Source organism: Sphaerodactylus townsendi, linkage group LG03, assembly GCF_021028975.2.
Source record: "Sphaerodactylus townsendi isolate TG3544 linkage group LG03, MPM_Stown_v2.3, whole genome shotgun sequence".
NCBI classification, from domain to species: Eukaryota; Metazoa; Chordata; class Lepidosauria; order Squamata; family Sphaerodactylidae; genus Sphaerodactylus; species Sphaerodactylus townsendi.
This window is the reverse complement of record NC_059427.1, coordinates 140,262,243-140,283,588: the sequence shown is the minus strand read 5'-3', so window position 1 is coordinate 140,283,588 and position 21,346 is coordinate 140,262,243. Positions and strand designations below refer to the sequence as shown.

Genomic DNA, 21,346 nt, shown 5'->3' with positions numbered 1-21,346 from the left:
CATGGGGCATGGGGCTGGCCCTTGGCTAATGCTTTGGCCTCTTAAAGGAGGCTGCAGTGCAGGTTGAGAGACAAAAGCAGAAGACTGACCAGTTGCAGACTGAGAAATTTGATCTGCTCATAAACAAGGGCAGATTTGTGTCTGCAGTTTAGGATGCACAGGGAGAGTTAGACATAGCCTGAGCCAGGGCTCAGACTTCCAAGAAAGAGGTGAGAGAATTAGAGGTGAAAGTCACCCAAGCTCAGCATGCAGCACAGTTTTTCACTACCCAGCAAAAGACCAAGCATGCAGAAGTAAACCCATGAAGCATGCCAAAATGAGGTAGATGCCCTTTTAAAACAGCTATGGCTTCAGACCCCTTTAATTGCTTAATTTTGCCCCAACATACTTCTCAAATTGCAGTCACTGAGTCCCTTCCAGAGGACTCGGTTGCTAAAACTCCGACTAATCCTGCCTGAGAGAAATCAGCCCCATTCTACCGCCTCTTCAACAGAACTACAGAAAAAAATATTTAGAGATGGCCAGTAAGATCTCTGAGCGATCCATGAGAGGGTCACTTGGAAGCCCATTGAAGCAAAAGCAGTGACAGACTAGCTAGGTCCCTCTAACTGGGACACTTTCATTACTTGGCTGACCACCATCTCTCATTTGTATCCTTCCACCATGGGGGCAGTTCTCAGTCAATTAGCCAGGCTCTATGCCTCAGGTATGGATGCCCCTGGGGTAGCAACCGAAGAATTCTCCTCTCATTCAGTGAATCAGTAGATTTGTCGGATGTGCTCTGTGTGATAAAAAGGCAAACACCTGAAGAGAACCCTGAAGCATATGTAGCTCATAGACCTCACTAGTGACAGCTACTCTTGATCAGCCCCTGACTTCAAAAACTGTGAGTGTGTGCCCTATCTGCAGGTTTCAGTGCCGAGACCAAAGTAACATAAGTAACATAAGGTCAATTGGAACCAACCAACTTGTTCTGGTCAGATCTAGAGGGAAACATCAGGAAGGTAGCAGATCTCTTTAGGGAGACAGGAGTTCTAAAAGCCCCTACTAAGAAACCCTGAAAAGATCCCAAAAACCTGGAGCCTATCTAAGCTGTCACCTATGCCAATAATGGGCCTCATTCCCAGTACAGGAATGGAGAGGGCAACCACTTTTCTCAGCCTTTCACAGACTGGGGAGAAGACAGAAACCACACTGTGGGTGACGGTGGGAACTGTAATTGGAGAGACCAGCGCAATGGACCCGACTCGTCTTCCAAATCTAGTTAATGGATCTATATTGATAACTGATGATACTAAAGGAACAACCAACACAGGGTCTATTGAAGATGCTTCCGTGGTTTTCCAGCAGTGGAAAAGACAAGAATGACGTGCAGTCCCTGCCCACTGCACAGGCTCGGCTGTATCTTGGTCATGCTGAAGTGTAACCCAGCCAACTAGGGTGTTCTGTTTATGTGGGATTCAAAAGCAGTGAATTTCCATGTCAAATTTCCATTGTCAAATTTCCCTTCACCTTGCTCTTACACTGCAGACCAATGCAGCTACACACCTGAAACTATTTTCTATTTATATGGTGGTTCGGTTGAGATAGAATATTAGTTAAACTTGACCCACTTCTCTCACCATCAAAGCCAACACAAAGAAGATGGTGTTATAAGTAGAGTTGTTGAAAAGGCGGCAGGGGGGGGGGGGTGCCCTGTCCCTGTAATAGAAGGACATGGGCAGCTGATGTGTTTCATGGGATGATGGCAAATATTCACTGATCTCTATTAAAGGGACAAGACTTATTTTCTTTAGGCAGTTGGCAACTCCATCTAGGGCTAAAATAAATAAATAGTCATGCACCTCATTTCTTGGGTTCTAGATCCTTACCGTAGAGGCCCCAGTGTGTGATTCCCATGGCTTCCACACTGTGTAACATCTTTTGGGTTCCCCATGTGTTTTTAGAAAGCAGGGGATGGTAGGTAGGGCTTTTGTTCAGCCAGGCTTCTGATTGGCTATGCAGATTCTTTTTCAATGATTCTTTGACAGCAGCTGCCACCACAACATGAGGAACTGCACTATGTTACTGAAATTAAGCTGTAGCCATCATTTTGTGGCTGCTTCTGCCTCCTGCAGCAATCATTTTGTTACTGTGGCCCCCAAGCTGTGTTAGAATTCAAAATGTGCTCATTGGCTCAAAAAACTTGGGAGACCCCCCTGCCTAACTAAGTTAAGTAAATTAAAGAGGAACTTAGGAACACTGGTTCAGAAACTTTTGAGTGCTCTGATAACTTCAATCAGCCACCAGTATTTGCACAGTTAAAACTTAACTTCCTAAGGCCAAGTTTTCTTTTTTTAATTTTTTAAAATTTTTATTACCACATCAACTACAAAGTGTTGGACTTGCCGCCTACATGAAGAAAACAAAAAGAACAGGGATGAAGTACAAAGCGTCGACCTCTACCCCCCCCCCCAAATGACCAATACCACCTACAGTGACAATTTGTTTATAAAAAAGATCAGAATGAAAGACAAAGAATTCTGATTCCCACCCTGCCTTCACCTTGTGTATAATATTTCTAACTGCCTAAACCCCTTTAATTCTAAGACAGCTTGTTTTATTTTTCCCATCTTTTTTTAAAGTTAGTTCCACTAATACCATTCCATTTATACATAACCAATGTAAAACAGCCAACAAAATATAATCTTCCACTTTTACTAACATGATTTCTTCCTGTCCCTTTCCTTGATCAGGGTGAGCGAAGTGTAATTGTGGGGAGGAGTGATGGAATCCGGGGGGGGGGGGGGGGTATCAGCATGATCATACAAAGTACTTTGAAGCACCACAATACCCATAAGGCATTCTCTTACTGGCCAAGAACTAGAACAGTTAGAGGGCAAGATATAAAACGATTGAGCAACTCAAAATTGTAACTTGCTAGCCCCCCTTATTTAGGTATTTTGGAAAAGTCCAAAGGCTCATTCTGTGACCATGCCATGTATGAGAATGAGCCCATTGTGGCTGTGCCCACAGGTGGACCACATGCTCTGGTCCATTGAAAGGTGGAGGTATCCCCAGAGCTGTTCTAAAGGGTTCTCTGAAGTCTGGGGATAGCATTCTGAGGAGCTACAGTGGGAATTTTTTTGCCATTTATGGACCCTAGAATACTAATCATCATGGGACGTGTTGATGTAAAAAGCACACCAAATCAATTACGTTTTGTCTACTCAGAATCCTATTGAGACCTATCAACAGAGCTTGCACCTGGAAAGGGAGCTCTGGCAAAGAGTTGTATACTGCAATACTGCAGTCAGAGTTCTCCTAACAGAGTTCTCCTGAGTTCAATCCTGATGAAAGTTGGTTTCAGGAACCTGGCTCAAGGTTGACTCAACTTGCCATCCTTTCAAGGTTGGTAAAACGAGTACCCAGCTTGCTGGGAGTAAAGTATAAATGACTGGGGAAGGCAATGGCAAAACACCCCAGAAACATAGCCTGCCTAGTAAATGTTTTGATGAGATGTCATTCCATGGGTCAGTAATGACCTAGTTCTTGCCCTGGGAAAAAGTATCACGCTGTGAAGCTGTAAATAGAATGAAAGAACCTTGACTTTTCATCTGTATCCCCCAAATTGCCAACACCCCTGTGGTCAGATGGTATTTATTTCTGGTTCAGGAACATGTGATAGGAATTTATGGAATTGAGGTTGGAATACAAAGTTTCTTTTTCTGCAACGTTCTATGAGACAATGGGATCTCAACACTTAATTGGGAAATAAAGACCTTTTCCACATCAATTCGCTGATGCAGCGCTATTACCAAAAATAAAACACAGCATTAAATTAAATTAATTAATTACAGCAGAAGAGCCAAAGGGAAAGAGAAAGTTAAACTATCCGTAAAGAAAGGAGACTCATCCCACTGTCATCCAGCAGGGGAAAATAAAAATAAAAACAAGATATAACAAAGGATAAATGATTGGTGTCTCATACACAGCAAAGCACCTGGCTGAATCTGTTTGAGTTCAGTGTAAATCCAGCAAAGCTGGGTTTAATTTGGAGTCACCAACTGACTTGGTGAAGTGACTCTGGATTCATCCCAACTGTCAAGTATATTGGTTTCAGAAGAGTGGCTGTTAATGTGGATTGTTACACTGCAGTTTTCATTCCAGTGGTACCAGATTCCATTTAATTGACTCCACTTGCAGCCATCTTTTAAAGCTGTGAAGGGACTCCAGATTCAAACTAGCTAGCCGGCCCCAAGCACATGTCCGGCACAAAGGATTGTCCGCTCCTTTAAAGGTTTGGGCTACCCTCCCCTTCTCTGACGTGGCCAGCAGGCAGTTGCTACGCTGACATTTGCCTTAACCTAGCATGGCCACTCATCTGTTTCCGCCCTTACTGAAGCCAGAATCAGCTCTTGCTCTCTCCACCCCGAGCAGCAACCGCAGCCCATGGTAATTCACAGCCGTCTTTGATGTTGATACAGTACATAGCTTGTCTGGATTGGTGATGAATGTATTCATGCCAGGTTTGATTTTTTTGTTTTGTTTTGTTGTTTGATTACTATACCAGTTTTAGTTAGAGAGACTCCAAAACTCAGTTCACACCAATATTTCTGAAATAAGGATCCACCCCACATATGTTAACACTGCAGAAAACATAAATATGCTTTGAACATCATCTAGTACTCTAACAAAAAGCCAAATGGGTTCTTGTGGATAGGTTCTTGTGGATAGCTCATAGCAGCTTTCCCCCACTGTTTGCTCCTCTGCACCAACTTTGAAAGAGATTTCAGTTAGCCTCCATGGCTACTTTCAGAATCATACCTAATCTTTTAAAGCTATCTAAGCTGGCCATTGAGTCTTGTAGTCGGTGAATTCTATATTTCGATTATGATTTTCCTTTCGTCTGTCCTGAATTTACTGCCAATTCAATTGAATAAGCCCTGAAATGGTTTAGAATAAGCCCTAGAAGGGAGAAAAAGTTATTTCCAGTAATTTTTACAACACTCATGATTCCATACAGCTCTATTATGTCCCCTTCCCAGTTTGTGTCATCTCTAAAACCAAAATCCCCAAACAGTTTAGCGTTTCTCCTTGATCAATTTAGTTTCCATTTTCTGCTGTAGTCCATCCTTTTGAAGGAGGTGACCAAACTGCACAGAGTATTGCAGATGAAGTGCACTGTAGCTCTACATAAAGGCACTAAGCTACTAGCTGTTTAACATAGAATTTGCCTTGTTCATTCATGCACTACACTAAAAATGCAGTCCTAAGCAGTGTTTCATCCCTTTAAATCCTTTGTACTAAGAAGGATTTAACTCTGCTTAGTTAAGATTGCTGTGTTAGTGTTGTGTCCAACATCAGGAAAGGTATCTTTCCTGATCAGTTCCAACATGACATTTAGATACTATTTGCATTCTGGGATGTTTGACCCAGTTGGGATTTTGTTCCAGCGTTCATACATTTCTTCTAATATATTTCTTATTAAATAGAACCTAATTTTCTATTTTCTTGATTTAATTTGAAGAGCTCTTTTTGGTGCCATTTGCAGACCTCTTGAGTGCTCACAATCCTGGCTAAGTTGATATCACCTGCAGACTTGGCTATATCATTGTGCACCTTTTAATCCTTTTTTAAAAATTACCCTCTGCTTTCTATGCTTCCACTAGTTACCAATCCATGAAAGGACCTGGCCTCTAATTCTGTAAATGTTAACTTTTCTGAGGAACCTTTGGTGAGAGATTTTTGGCAGTCTTAACAGATTGCCTCTATCTACATGTCTTTGGATACTCTCAAATCATTATAAAAACTTGCTGAGTTTGGACTTCCTTTTGCAAAAACAAGTGCTGACTCTTAGCAAGCAAGGCTTGTTCTTCTGCCTGTTTAATAATACTCACCTTAACAATGATTTTAGTCAATTTACCAGAGACAGGCCCATAATTTCTAGGCTTCCTCCTAGATGCCACTTCAAAAACTGATGTTCACTGGCCTCTTTCTAATCCTTCAATAGGGAGGATGATTCTAATGACATAGTAGAAAATACATTTTCCATTTGAAAGAAAGGGCTCTGTAGTTAAATCATTATTTGTGGTCACCAGCTGAAACTTCAGTCCTGGAATTCTCCAGCTCATATACCATAGGATGGGGGTCTCTCATTTTGCAAGCTTCTTGAGCTGATTTGCATACTCCAAAGCTTACCAGGGCAAGAAGTAGTCTTCCATCCTATCCTCAAGTCATCTGTACATGCCAGAAGACTTTGAGAGAGGGAAAAGGAGCTCCTTGCAGTTTATCTTCTTTGAAATCATAGTTATCCACCCAAGATGAATCCCAGAACCAGACTTTCCACTGCCTAATGCTGGGCCTCTGAAAACTCCATATCTACCTTCCATTACCCTTAGTCGTGGGGAGCCCACTCCAAAAGGGTTTAAGTGTGCAGTAGAGCGGTGGCTAAGGACAGCATCATGGCAGCCCACCCATGCCATCTCTAAAGATGTTTCAGGCAAGACAGGAAGGGGGGAAAGCAGAGAAACCCTTGGCTGCCTGAAAACCTCCATAGGCAAGACTGACATGCCACAGTTTTTGGTGGCATAAGTCAGCTGCTGGCCTAGGGCATGTTCCTGGACTGAAAGCCTGTTGGAAGCCAACTAAAGTTAGTTCTGCCCCGGGAACACCTCCCAGACTACCCCCCCCCCCACCTGCTCCAATGTGGATTCCTATGTTGGAGCAGCACAATGGGAGCTTCCAGGTTCAGGCACTGCCGAACTGTGTGGTGCCCCACTGCTGCCATATTCACCTTCCCTGCTGGCATATACATCCTTTACGCTGAGGGAGTGGGCACTCACATTGGCACAGCCCCTCACTGCTTCAAACCACCCATTCACACACACTCTTTTTTTGGATTGAACAGTAAATGTTCCAATTCAGATGCATCTAAAGAAGCTTTCATTGTGTTTTCATGTTGCTAAGTGTTCTCTTCAAAAAATCCTTTTTTGTTGCTTTTGACAACTTTTGTCAATTTAACATTTGTTTCCCCAGAGTTTGATTGATTTGATTCCTTTGATTGTCTTAATTTGGATGAGGCTTTCATTTTTTAAGAGGAAGTCTTCATGGTAGTTTCTTTGACTCTTCAGATAGACAGAATACAAGAAGTAAGGCAAGATGGAAACAGTTCTCTCCAAACAATCTAAAGTGATCGGTGAGGGTTGTCAAAAGTACTGAGAAGGGAATCTAAGAGGGGGCCAGGAGAGAAAGAAAAGGTACAGATCTATACAGGTTTGTATAACTCATTCCTGGCTTTGGCTATTCAGAACCCGTTTCAGGGCAAAGTCTTCACAAGCTTTGTATCTTCAAAGACAAACAGTAATAGTGAACTTGCAGAGAAGTGATAGAGATGATAAATCCTCAACAATATTTTTCTCCTGCAGATGTTTCTCCTGCAGATGTGTACTCTGCCAGTTTAACAGCACCACTTACCCTCCTGAACATTAAGCCCCCTTCCTAAAGAAAGAAAAAGAGTGGATGCCAAAGATATCTGGTATCACCTCTCAATCCGGCCTAACAAGGTTATTGTTGGTATTTTCAAGGATCTGTCACAATTCAGACATGAAGGGGTTAACTATGTGCATGTTAATTAGCTACTGAGGTCAGAGTTTTATGGCCAGTTCATTGATTAAGCTATTGGTCAGCTAACCCCAGCATTGCCTATGTCAGGGGTCCCCAAACTACGGCCCGGGGGCCAAATGTGGCCCCCTGAAGGCATTTATCCGGCCCGCCAGGCATGGCTGCGATGTCTCCATTCATGTGCAGTGGGGGCTCGAGGGAGAGGAGGAACCGGCCCCAACGGCTGTTGATTGCAATTACATGATGGCACCCCCAAATCTCCATGAATTTTCTGACCCAGAGTTGGAAACCTTACATGTGGCAACTCCTGCTCCGCCCTTCCCTCTCAGCTACTCCATGTGTTGCTCTTCGAGGCTTTCCTGTTCTGCCTCCCACTCCCATTTGGCATCCAGCCAGGCTGAGGTGAATCGCTTCAGCTTCAGCTGGCTGCTAGGGAGGGAAAAGGACCCAGAGGAAGAATACCTGAATCCTGGGTTAGATGGAGATGCTTCATTGGAGAGAAGTTCTGCTTTTTTTTACAGGGGAAGGTATTCCACAGCCTCCCCAACAATATTTGGAACCCACCCTGTACTTGACATACTTTGGTCACTGTTCTAAAAATAGACCATGACAGAAAGGCTGAAAGGTGAAATCAAACATTTTACAATCATTTGTGCATAGGAATTTGTTCATAGTTTTTTTTAGTCCGGCCCTCCAACAGTCTGAGGGACAGTGAACTGGCCCCCTGTTTAAAAAGTTTGGGGACCCCTGGCCTATGTGAATAGTCACATAGGCAGAAGTTATAAAGTATGTTTCTTTGTCTCTCACACACACAAGGCCACATAAATGATGTGATCACATGAGGTGAACACACGAGGAATATCTTTGCCTTGCTAGGTAGGCACCAAGTGGGACCACATGGTGCTGAGCTATGTAACCAAGTTAGTTTTAGGATAGAAAGCTGTTCTTTGTTTTTCTTCCATGTAAACCCTTCCTAATAGAAAGTAAACTCAGTTATAAAACCAGCAACTGTCCGATTGTCTCTTCTTCTGCTATTCTGCTAAATATTAAGTTAAGAAACCCAACAAAGGTTATGGGCCCAGCACGCTTCTGCTGCGCTGTGTTAGTTATCAACATGATTATGCAGATGTTGTATGTGAGAACCCTCAAATGCTCTATCAGTGCTATGTATTGCTATTATGTTGTCTATCCCTGGGTTTCACTGAGACTCCTTGGATCATTGATGTGGAGACCCATTCTGGGTTGAACCCCACATAGCCTTTGCTGCACAGGCTGTGTGTACTTCTGTTGTCTGTATCTAGCATTGAGACTGCACCAAGAAGAAGGAAAATTAATTTCGGGGTGGATTCAAAAGCTTTACTGTTACTGATCAGACACCACGTCTCTCCACAAGATCCTCCAGTTCCTAAACAGTGAACTCTATTGCCCTAATCTTCCCATCCTAGGGTGAAAAAAAGCAGTCACTAAAGAGCTGACTTTCAACTCCAGACATGGAATGAAAATCCTCCTCTTTTTGAGGAGGCAGGGTGAAGAAAATAGTGTCAATTTTACATTGCCCAGAGAACCAACCCCCAGGATGTCTGTCACTCTTCCTAGTATATGTTTCTTACAGGCTCATATGTGTGTGTACGCATACAAGTAAACAAGCATGCAAAAACTCGTATTCTTCCATATGGAGGCATTCACACGGTTCCCCTTTTCTCCCTTCCTTCTATCACTCTGAATTACGTGGAATACATACATAAGGTAGCTGCTTACTGGAATTAGGAAGGAATGGGATACACCTCCTTTTCACTTTTGCTACTCCCAAGAATCTGGAGCTAGGCCTCTATACAGGGCAAGAACAGCCCACAGAGAAGAGGGGTCCGGTTATTTGGTCCAGAGAGAGAGATGAAAGAGAACAATTACAATGCGTGGTGGAGCGCTGTGGTCTTTCAAGTCTGCGCTCAACACAGCTAGCAGAAGGACACAACTCATCAGCAGACCTCAGAGCACTGAGGGTGCCTTTAAACAGTCCCTGTATGGCCACTCTGGAGGCCTACAGCCAAATCAACTAGAGAAAACAAAGATGGAAGCCACTCCTCCACCATGTTGCTCCAAGCCATGCTTGAGTGACAAAGCAGTTCTTTAAGGTGAATCCCCGAAAGTATATGTGACTGTGAGATGAATTGGGGAGAACATCTGACCTGGCTTGCATCACATATATTATTTAGATGTACCCTGAGATGCAGAAGGTGACTTTACTGGGAAGAGGAACAGATGCTGTTTGAAGCTTTCTTTTATTGGCCCTTCTCAGATGCTGCAAAGGCAAGCGCTCTAACTGTGCGTACTGGGACAGTATGCCATGCACGATCATCTCAATAAGTATTATTGCCATTTTATCTGAAAACGGTGACACATGCATTTTGCATATTTGTATATGTTACCTGAAAACTGGATTTGGGGTGTATACGTTTGCATGTTCTGAAGCTGCAAAATGCACACATTGCTCTCTTCAGACAAAATAGTGAATGTGCATATTAAGATGATGGCACGAAGGGCCATCTCCCACTACTTGCACTCCCAGCACCAGAAACAGAATGCCTGAAAAGAGTAACTCTCTTTCTCTCTCTCTCTCTCTCTCCTTCCCTCACTCTCACCCCCACCCCACCCACACATGCATACACACAGACCCAATACCTAATTGTTAAGGACTATACACAAGTAACAAAACACAGAGAAGGAACTCTGGCATTTTGCAGGAATTCAAAAAGGGAAGATCAGGAGGAATTGGCACTCCTATACCTTTCCCCCACAAAACTGTTTCCAAAATTTCTCACCGCAAAAGAAATCCTTTAAAAAGCAGGCAATGACATGTCCCTCCACTCCCCAATCCCACCCGCTCTCCCCATTTTATTGTTCTGGGTTTGTTTGTTTTTTCTGAGAGAGAGAGAATGGATAACAAACTGTCCCTTTGGATCTGTGTCTCCTAAGACATCGCTTCCTTCTGGCCAGGAGCAATAACAGTCTGTATACTGGGCCAGTTGTTTCTGCCCCCTCTCCCCCCAGAGGAGGGGTATGTATGCTGTGGTTGGATCGCCCTGGGCCACTGTTTATAGTGCTTGTGTCTTCAGCTCAACAGGTTCCCCAGGAGGTTCTGGGGCAGCACTGGTTTCAGCTGGCCGGTCACCTTTGAGGATAGACAGGCGCTCTGAGATGCCGCGCATCCGGGGGAAGAGGATGAAATCATACAAGAAGCCGCCCATCACACCACCAATTATGGGTCCGACCCAATACACCTAGAAGAGAGAGGAAGAAATGTGGAAAAAAGGGAAAAATGAGCTGAGGGAAGTGATCGAGAAGGAACTTAAATATTTTTAAATACATAGAAATAGCACTGTAGAAAAAGAAAATGTCTGCCCAGAGCTTCAAGTGGTAAACAAAATATGTGCTATACACAGAATTAGCCTGATTAGGATCAGAACCACAATGCACATGATGAAGGGGATAAAGGTCACCCCCACCCAATGCTATTTCCCAAGCTATCCTGTTTTGGGGAAAACCAATATGTTTCTTGAGGCTTCCTCAGTCATCTACACTTTATCCCCAGCAAGCTGGGCACTCTTTTTACCGACCTCGGAAGGATGGCAGGCTGAATCAACCTTGAGCCGGCTACCTGAAATCGACTTCTGCCAGGATCAAACTCAGGTCATGACAGAGTTTTTGTCTGCAGTACTGCAACCTAATTATCCCGCGTATAAACCTGGAGTCTAAATCAGTGGAGTCCAAAATAATACCAACTCAATCCAACACCTCATTCTATAAAATGATTTAGCACCTGGTCGACATTTTGTGGTGGCTTTCCATGTGGTGGAGGAAAGGGCCAACTAGTTGCAGCTCACTTATGGGGACCTCGAAGGTATTTCAAGGCAAAATACATTACTTTCTGCACTGGTCCCTTTCTCCTGACTCTTTCCCCATGTTCGGTCAGACCTTTGAGGACGAGGTCTGTATCAAGATGGGATGAGTAGCTTTTCATAGGACTGTCTGCTATTTAGCCATCTTATGGGTTTTAATTGATAAGATGTTAATTGTCCAGTTTTATGTATTTATATTTATGTAAGGTTTCAATATGTATGTTTGCCACCTTGAGCCCAGCCTTGGTCAGGAAGGGTGGGATATAACTTTAATAAAATAATAATAATAATACCATGATTTGAAAATCAAAATTCAGTGACTGTGGCACAAACTAACTGAAGTCGTCCTAGTTGTAATTGGCACTATGGTCGCCATTCCAAAAACACTTGAAACATCTTCAAATCTGACAAAATCAACATCTGTCAGATTCAGAAAACAGCCCTGCTGAGATCCTCATGAATACTACACTGATACATTATAGCCGTGGTGGCGAACCTTTGGCCATGCTGATAGGGGCTGATGGGAATTGTAGTCCATAACATCTGGAGTGCCAAAGGTTCGCCACCACTGCATTATAGCATCCTAGTCCTCTGGGTGAGGCTCAGATTGTAATGAAAGGCCAACAACCTGCTAAAGAATTGGCAGCTGTGATTATTAAACAAAAGCTAATAATAATAATTTGTTCTGGGATCCACAGGAATACTACGCTGATACGTTACAACGTCCTAAGCCTGTGGTGGCGAACCTTTGGCACTCCAGATGTTATGGACCACAATTCCCATCAACCTCTGCCAGCATGGCCAATTGGCTATGCTGGCAGGGGCTGATAAAGTAGTAATCCACTCTTTAACATCTGGAGAATATAAAAAGAACTCCTCCACTGTCATAAACCTCCGGTGGGAGCTTGAATTGAAATGAAAAGCCAACAACCAGTTAAAGAACTGGCAGCTGATCTTAAACAAAATTAAATAATAATAAAGGATTAAAAACACACAGGATGGAGGGCTACTAAGAGTTAGTGAGGGAATGCCAATTAAAACAAAAAATGGCAGGTGAAGTCAAATGACTCCCCCTGGGGAGTTCCAAAGGTGGTGATCACTGATGTCCCTATCCTAAGACATTTTGCTTGCCCCCCTTTTTTCTTTTCAGTTGGTCTCTCATTGTTCTGAGCATTCACACATGCAAACTCCACACAGAGAATCGGTTCCTAGCAAGTATCCTGGCCAGTTATTTCAAAGACCATACGGATGAATAACAGGCGGCACAGTGCGAAGCAGCAGAATCAAGGATACCATTCAGGACTCCTTATGATCTGCACCAGGTATTTTGGAATATCCTGGGATGCATGTCAGAAAAATATAGCTGGTGCACATGTATGGTAAAAACAAGGTTCAAGCTTTTTGTTTCATTTTTTAAAAAGTTTCAACGCTTCCATTTAACATTTTTCTTTTGGTGTTCTGCTTTCCTGTTAGGCTGGATCCATAGCTCATTGGTTATTATAATTGTTCACCTTCTGGATTTTTCTGCTTGGACAAGAAAATTCAAGAAGCCAATTATTTCCAGTAGCAAAATATCCAACAATTTGTGGTTCCAGGCACACCTCACAAGATCTTGCTGCCGTGGAAATTCCGCTAGTACCACTTATCAGCCTCATTTTATCTTGGGCAACACAGTACCCTGGAGTGCTTAGTTACCACAAACGACCCAGGCACGCTTTGTTCCAGGCCAAATAAGCTCATTTTCCCACCCCTACTTTGTACCTAGAAATCAGTTGTCCTGAGAAATGGGGCAACAGTAGTAGACTTCAGTATTTGCTTTTCCTGTGGGAAAAGAGGCTCCCATAGCATGTATGGCCTTAGTGGAAACTGGGTCAGAATCTAGTCATGTCCAAAGCTTCTTCACAACCATTATACACCTGATTATTTAAGTCTGTTCCCCCCACCCCCATCCTCTTGCTTACCCAGTGGTTGGTGAAATTGCGGGTGATAACAGCAGGGGCAAAAGATCGGGCAGGATTCATTCCAGCTCCTGTGTAATATATCTGCAAGAGAGTAGAGTCAGGATGGAGCAAGGGTTTCTCCCTGTATTCCAAGCACCCCTCAACCTTGACCCCCAAATCAGTCCAGTTTCCCTTTGTGACGAACGAGAGGCAGATATTCTATGACAGCTATGGAGAGGAAAGGCTAAAATGGCATCCTACAGCCTGGCAGAGTATGGGAAAGACACACTTCACTGGATAGAGAGGGTTGTTTATAATCCAAAGGGAAAACATGCAAGCTTTTTTATTGTCTCTGGTTGAAGGAATGATGTTCTGGTGGGATTTAGTGACCTGGTACCTAGATTGGCTAATACTCACATGGGAGCGGGGCTAAAAAGGGAGCTGTTCCATTGTGTGGATGGGTGATGGCTGCATTGTTGATGACTGCAATGAGAGATGATAGAGGAGAGTGACACTGAAGGATGCTTGCATGTGTGACGGGGGGGGGGGGGGGGCACTAAACAGCTAACCTCCCTCTGAGACTGATCAAATATTCAAGCATTGTATAACTAGCCAGTAACCTCTCTTTCATACTATTTTACCTTATTTAGCTGTACTTAGATTTGTCTTGCAGCTACCAACGAGTTTGTGCCGTGTTGTACTAAAGTTGTTTAGCTAAAGAGCCTACAGTTGCCAGCTCCAAACTGGGAAATACCTGGAGGAAGGTGGCGCTTGTGCAGGGGAGAGACTTCAGTGGGATGTATTGCCAGAGAGTCCACCCGCCATTTTCTCCAGGGCCCCTTCCGCACATGCAGAATAAAGCACTTTCAATCCACTTTCACAATTGTTTGCAAGTAGATTTTGCTATTCCACACAGTAAAATCCAGCTGCAAAGTACATTGAAAGTAGATTGAAAGTGGATTATTCTGCCTGTGTGGAAGCGAACCAGGTGAACTGATCTGTGTTGCCCGGAGATTAGTTGTAATCCCAGAAGACCTCCAACTGCCACTTGGTGATGGGCAACCTTGAAAGAACCTCATCACACACTTCCTTCCCCACTACCTCGACTACTCGGCAGCACCATTATAAGATTCCCCTTTGGTGCCGGTCCTTGGTGTGGCACTAGGTGAGAGGAGGTGGCATGCTACCAGAGACAAGAGAGGGCAAAGGGTACATTTCTGCCTCCAGCTTCCTAAGAGGGCTGCATGCCAGAGAGGGGCGGGGGCATCTGGGAGAGGAAATGCCCTTCTCTTTAAGGGGCAGCACAGTTGTTCAGCGACACCCCTACTAAAGGCTGTGTGGAATTTATGTTTGGAAACCTAGTCTTCTTAGAATCTTGCCATAGGTTGCCACACCATCTTCAAATCATGAAGAGTTGCAGAAACTTTAGCTGACAACTCATAGTCACTTCATGAGTGTCACTGCATTGTTCCACTATTTTCACTCCCGGGTGGTGCAAGCTGAATAGCCTTTGTACCACATGTTCTACAGGTACTAAATGCCTGCCTGGGGATCTCCACAGCAAGGCACGTTACAGATGAAACACAAGGCAGTTGAGTGATTTGTAACATCACAGGTGGAAAGTGTGGTGAGGACATGGCTGCATAGTGCTGATCTTAGAACCCAGCGGGCTATTAGTACAGCCATGCCTCAGCATGCAAACAGATCGCAGCTGGCCCTGCCTGTATTCGTATTTCTGATACATCATTACCCCGAAAAGGTGTCCAAGAGTGAGAGAGAATCCCACAGCCATCGCCACAGACCCCATGCGCCCATTGCGTCTCTCATCATAGGTGGCAAAGATGCAGAGGACAAACTGTAAGGTCAGGAAGATCTCCACGATGGTAGCTTGGCCTACATTTACGCTGGGGTGTATCTGCAGCAAGGGAGACACACAAAAAGAGAGAGCTAAAAGGAACAACAGAAGTCAGCACTTAATTTCATCTCATAATGATATGATCAATCAAACTATAATTGCATATGTATTGTCGAAGGCTTTCACAGTCGGAATCACTGGGGTGCTGTGTGGTTTCCGGGCTGTGTGGCTGTGTTCTAGCAGCATTCACTCCTGATGTTTCGCCTGCATCTGTGGCTGGCATCTTCAGAGGATCCTCTGAAACATCAGGAGAGAATGCTGCTAGAACACGGCCATACAGCCTAGAAACCACACAGCACCCCTATAATTGCATAACTACTGAAGTTGTGCCCACAGGCCCATCTTCTTCATTTTCCCAGCATCGAGTTGACTTTGTTGGCACCCATTCCAAGCCTAGCAAATATTTGTAGTGTTGTTAAACAATTCGTTGAGAAGATTTACAGACAAAGCATTTTCATAGGTTACTGTGAAAATTTCACTATTCACCAGACTCAGTTTCAGTTGTTAGAGGCTGGCTGGAATATGGCAAAAATGAAGCAAGGTAAAACTGAAACAATTTGAAAGCCAAAAGTCCGTAATCAGCAGCAGAACAGTCTCAGAGATGCTTAACCTCAGATCTTAGAAGGCTACATAGAGGCAAGGAGTACCACTTGAGCGGCCCTGCCCTCTTGCTGTGAAGAGACTTGGTGATTAATTTCTCTACAGCCCCTTCCTTTGATCAGTTGGGTGGTAGCTGAATTCCCACCTGACAATGCACAGGCCCCAAGCTCAAGCCTGCTACACACTGACTGTGCCTGTATTCTACCACATGCCACTCTCTCTTAACTTCAGAACTCATCTTTTCGATATTATACAGTAAGGTATGCCACTAGTTAATTTGAAAACAAAATGAATTAATGTTGACACGCCCTTCTTTTTTTAAGGGCATCCTTTGGTTTTATTCATTCTAGAAAATTTGTCCGGCCGGCAGGAACCAAAAGGCCATCCATTTTGACCATCCACCCAAAGAAGGATCACAAGCTAAGATATTGCAGAAGAAACTATCTGGAATAAACATCTACAGATGACCAAAGGCGCATCAAATCATGTGCTGTCGTTGAACTTTGGGAATGCTTCCCTTCCCATGATATTCTGGAGATTATTTTTCGAGTATTTGGTTGCTCGCGTACAGGATGATTCACTGTTCTGCTGCTGTGAATGCAGAGGCATTTGCAATAGCAACAGAGTTTCTGTGTGGAGGTATTCCCATAGCTTACTCCCTTGTACCTGCCATTTGCCCACTTTTTGCTTATTAAAAAAAAGGTGGTTGCCATATTTCTATAACTGAATGATGCAATAGTGATACTTCTGCTGATTAAAAATATAACCAGTAAACACCTGCTGGTGGAGAGTATGTGTGACTGGGATGGGCAGGCACCAAGGGAAATGATTCTGGATGGGGTGCTGGATGTGGGAGGGGGTGAAATTTGTACCTCTTGTCCACGCATTCAACAGGAAAGTACAAATTTCCTAGACCTCCTTTTATACATTTTTTTTTCTGGAAAGATCATACCAAAGCATGTTTGAGAAAACACATAACAAAGCTGCAAGGTGGATTACTGAACATAGATGTCATGCAGAAATCCCAAAAAGAATTGCTGCAGTTTTGAGGGAAGGAGGAAATGTGGAACACCCCCCACCCCCCGGAAGCCATCTCTATCACCCTCTCCATTTTCAATGCTGCACCAATCACCTTCCCCTAAAAAGAACCCCCAGTTTATATTCATCCATATGGCCTTCTACTTACGGCCTTTCCTTTTCACTGAAACCAGCCCTCATATACTGATAGGTCAGTGGTGGCAAACCTATGGCATGGGTGCCAGAGGTGGCACTCAGAGCCCGCTCTGTGGGCATGCGCACACAGAGTTCGTCATGTGGGGGGGAATCGCCCCCCCCCCCCACACACATCTAGGCTGGCCTGGGCCACTGGACTTGATGTGCGTGTACCTCAGCGAGCAGGGAGGACTCGGCTGGCGGACCTGGTGCCTGTGCTCCAGGTGGCTGCTGCCCGGTGCGGAGGGAGGGCAGAGAAGAAGAAGAAGAGTTTGGATTTATATCCCCCCTTTCTCTCCTGCAGGAGACTCAAAGGGGCTGACAATCTCCTTGCCCTTCCCCCCTCACAACAAACACCCTGTGAGGTAGGTGGGGCTGAGAGAGCTCCGAGAAGCTGTGACTAGCCCAAGGTCACCCAGCTGGCATGTGTGGGAGTGCCCAGGCTAATCTGAATTCCCCAGATAAGCCTCCACAACTCAAGCGGCAGAGCTGGGAATCAAACCCGGTTCCTCCAGGTTAGATACACGAGCTCTTAACCGAGAGGCAGCAGAGAGGCGCAGAGCAGCCTATGTGGGACTTGCTGGAGTGGGTTTGGGGTTGCAATTTGGGCAGTCGGTCTCAAAAAGGTTCGTCATCACTGTGATAGGTCACTACTGTTCACCAATCCTCACCTCAGATGTGGCTTCAGGTCTACCTCATTCTCATGATTTTCTTTTTCATAATTTATGGCTTTAAAGTGCATGCAAATGCAATATTATTTGAGTGGGAGACACACTTTGGAAGAACACGCTGTGCACTTTTTGTCAGATAAAGTATGACCGATGAAAAACATCACTGTATGTTCTCAGCAGAAGCTGGTTGCACACAATGCTGACTTGCTGGTACCTGGAATGTCCTCAAGAAACATCTTCTATGTCCATCCTCAGACCATCAGTACCACATTTCACATCAAATAAGTTCAAAACTCAAACTTACCATGTTTGAAGGTTTTGATCAGACATGAGCCAGTCACCCTGTCTGTTTGGTTCATGTCAGACCTCTCAAACTCCACCCAAACAGGGTTACATCAGTTTTGTTTTTCAAAACTGAGCATGCACCATCAAACTGCCAGTACAAACAGACTTATGGCCATAAACTAAAATTTGCTTGGATGAATGCTGGATTTAAAAAAAAAACCCCACAGCATTTATTTATGACTGACATATAATTCAGAACTGATTTAACTATTTGTAACTGAATTCATACAGCAAGCAACCCACTTTCCCTGCCTTTTTCACATGCCATGCCATTAAAAGGCTTTCTGAAGTTTTTAAAAAATCAGTAATTGCTATTGTGCTATTCTAAACCAACATTCTAATGATCCATTGCCATAATCTCTAATGTTCCTAATTTCATTTTTTTAAAGAAAGCACTGGAACTAAGGCTCATTCCGCACATGCAGAATAATGCACTTTCAAACTGCTTTCAATGCTCTTTGAAGCTGTGCGGAATGGCAACATCCACTTGCAAACAGTTGTGAAAGTGGTTTGAAAATGCATTATTTTGCATGTGCGGAAGGGGCCAAAGAATTTGTTCTGTTAACAGTAGCACTTTCCTCTGGTACAAGATGCCTTCCCCTGATGCTGTAGAAAGATGCTACCATTAGCAGAACGTATCAACAGGATCCATGACTCGAGCCCCTTCTGCTGTGGAGTTATAAGTAAAAAGGTGCAGGTAGCACATGTTTAAAGCTATGACTTCAGCAACCGTGGCAGCAGATCATTAAAAAAAAACAGTGTGTAATAGCATAATGCACTGGTCAAGAATTTGAGCCCCCTGTGGGTCAGAAAGCCTGGCAGCTGGCTCAGCCATCCATCCATTCTGACTATCTCTGTTGCAATTTGCTGTACTCAATGCATTCACATCCTGATTTGAAGTTTGCAGCCCAACCATCCGTATGTTTTAATCAAAAGTTGCAAATACAAGTTATTTATATCTATGGATCAGTTGCCCCTAACTACAATGCAATATACCTGACTCGATCACTTCCTAAACTGAAGATATGCAGCACTGTAATGCACAAAAGAACCACAAAGATTCACATGGGTCTCTGGAAGAAGTTTCAACCCAGATAACAACAACAGTCCCTCTGGAAGAGTACTGCATGGGAATTGTGACAGGCTTCTGTTCTGAGCAATGCTAATTCCCATCAATGGGCGCTGACAGAATATTTCACTTTTCCAGGAGGCAGCGTGTTTCCTTCTATAATACACACAAAGATTCAGACTTTTCCCCCCTTGAGTTAATATTGAAATGTGCTCAGATAGGGAAAATTGGCTTTTTCAGAAATTAGCATAAAACCTCTGTTCCTCTGTTGTTCTATGAACTGTGTGTCTGAGCACCATTCTCATTCACAGAAGGAAGAAGCCTAGACAACACATTATAGCCTGCTGGGCAAAAATGCTCTTTCTAGATCAAAGCTTACACGGTCTGATCCCAGCTCTTGTGGACTTGCAAAAGAAGTCTTTCTTCTAGACTTCAAGAGCATTGATTTAACTATGCACAGAGTTGATTCATACTATTCATTCTCAGTGAATCTGATTTAATAGCTACTGAATGGTTACCGCAATGGTTTCATGCAAAGTAAATAAGAATCCTGTAGCATCCTGAAAGACTAACCAGTTTTTATTCTAGCGTAAACCTTCGTGAACTCAGAGCCCACTTAGTCATGCATCAGACCATGGGTTCTAGTCCGCTAAGCCTTATAATAGAATGATAACTTGGTACTGTTAAGATTGTATATGATTTCTGTTTATTTTTGCTGCAACAGACGGATGAGCAGATTCTGAAGAGCACAGAATATAGATCTAGTAAACAAACAAGTAATAACTGGATCACAAGGGTGTTTTTCTCTCCCTCATCACCCTGCTGTAGACTCTCCAAGTGTCATAATGATAACATTACAGAATCTTTACTTGTGCTCCATTGTATCATCTCTCCCCATTTCTAGTTTTATACATAGATGTATGTACATATAACATTTTCTGTTGTCTGGCTTCCACCCAACTATGAAACCAGTTGTGCTGATAAACCAGTACAAGGAACAGCTACTACCAAAAATCTTTGAAAACTTATAGGTTCTGCCTCCATGCCCTAAATTTCTTTAAAAATCACCCTTCTAGATTTGGGGATTAAAGAATCATCCAGGCACAGAAAGCTAAAAACCATTCTCCCCTCTTTTGGCACCCATGAGATCATGTCTTACAACCCAAGTTTTATGACCATCATGCAAGTCTCTTGAAAACAGCAATGTCACTTTCTCAGTTTTTAGATATGGAGAATGCCACCCTCATCAAACACACTCCCAAACAGCTCTGCATCCAGTTACCGTGTTGAGTGCCAGGTTACCCCGCAGCGCTGGTGGCGTGACTCCATAAAGCACGGCTGCCCCAGCCACTCCTCCCAGCACCTGGGCCACCATGTAGAAGACAGCGCGGAAGAGGGAGAGCTGGGAGCCCAGCAAGAAGGCCATGGTGACTGCTGGATTGATGTGGGCACCGCTCACGTGGCCGAGAGACTGCACCATTGTGGCGGCCACCAAACCGAAGGCCAGTGCCACCTGTAGAATGTTAAGGGGGCCAATGACCCAGCGAAGTGAAGCCCCCAGGCCAAAGAACACATAGAACATGGTGCCAAAGAACTCGGCGAATATAGCCCTCCAAAAGGAGGATGAGCGAGCCTCCCACATGATGGGGCAGGAGAACAGCAGAGGAGAAGTGACAGCAAGACAGGTCTCCGCACTCACTGCTGCTCCTCCCACCTAAGCCCACTGCTTTCTACTGCTGGCTATGAGCTTTATAAGGCCTCCTAGCCCAGCCCAGGAGGTGGGGACAGCAACTAAATGGGGAATCTTAACTGTTTCACTGCCTGGCTGGGAGAAGCTGTGGTGATCCTTATAAAGGCTCGGGAAACAAGGTTTCCCAGCTCCTGCATTTAGAACTTTGATCCATCATAGACGGATCCTCTTCAGAGCTTTGATTTTGCCCCCTTTCCCTTGAGTGTGCCATCTTTCCAGCTAAGAAGTTTTTTATATGGGGCTCCTCGTTGGCAGCTGCTTGGGTGAATCAAGAATGCCTTGGAACTGGTGATCTCTATAGTGTAGGTATTGTGGGAGTGGGGGGTCTGGAATGGAGAATACATTG

General features: G+C 44.1%; 1 protein-coding gene across 1 annotated transcript; it reads right to left on the bottom strand.

The window, feature by feature from the left end:
* Positions 1 to 8,944: 8,944 nt before the first annotated feature.
* LOC125430319 (major intrinsic protein of lens fiber) lies at positions 8,945 to 20,996 on the bottom strand. Its single transcript, XM_048492250.1, has 4 exons — positions 20,533 to 20,996; positions 15,189 to 15,353; positions 13,460 to 13,540; positions 8,945 to 10,880 (listed from the first exon to the last, which is right to left on the bottom strand). Exons 1-4 carry the CDS (start codon positions 20,890 to 20,892, stop codon positions 10,695 to 10,697), a joined length of 792 nt encoding a protein of 263 aa, XP_048348207.1. The 5' UTR covers positions 20,893 to 20,996; the 3' UTR covers positions 8,945 to 10,694.
* Positions 20,997 to 21,346: the final 350 nt, after the last annotated feature.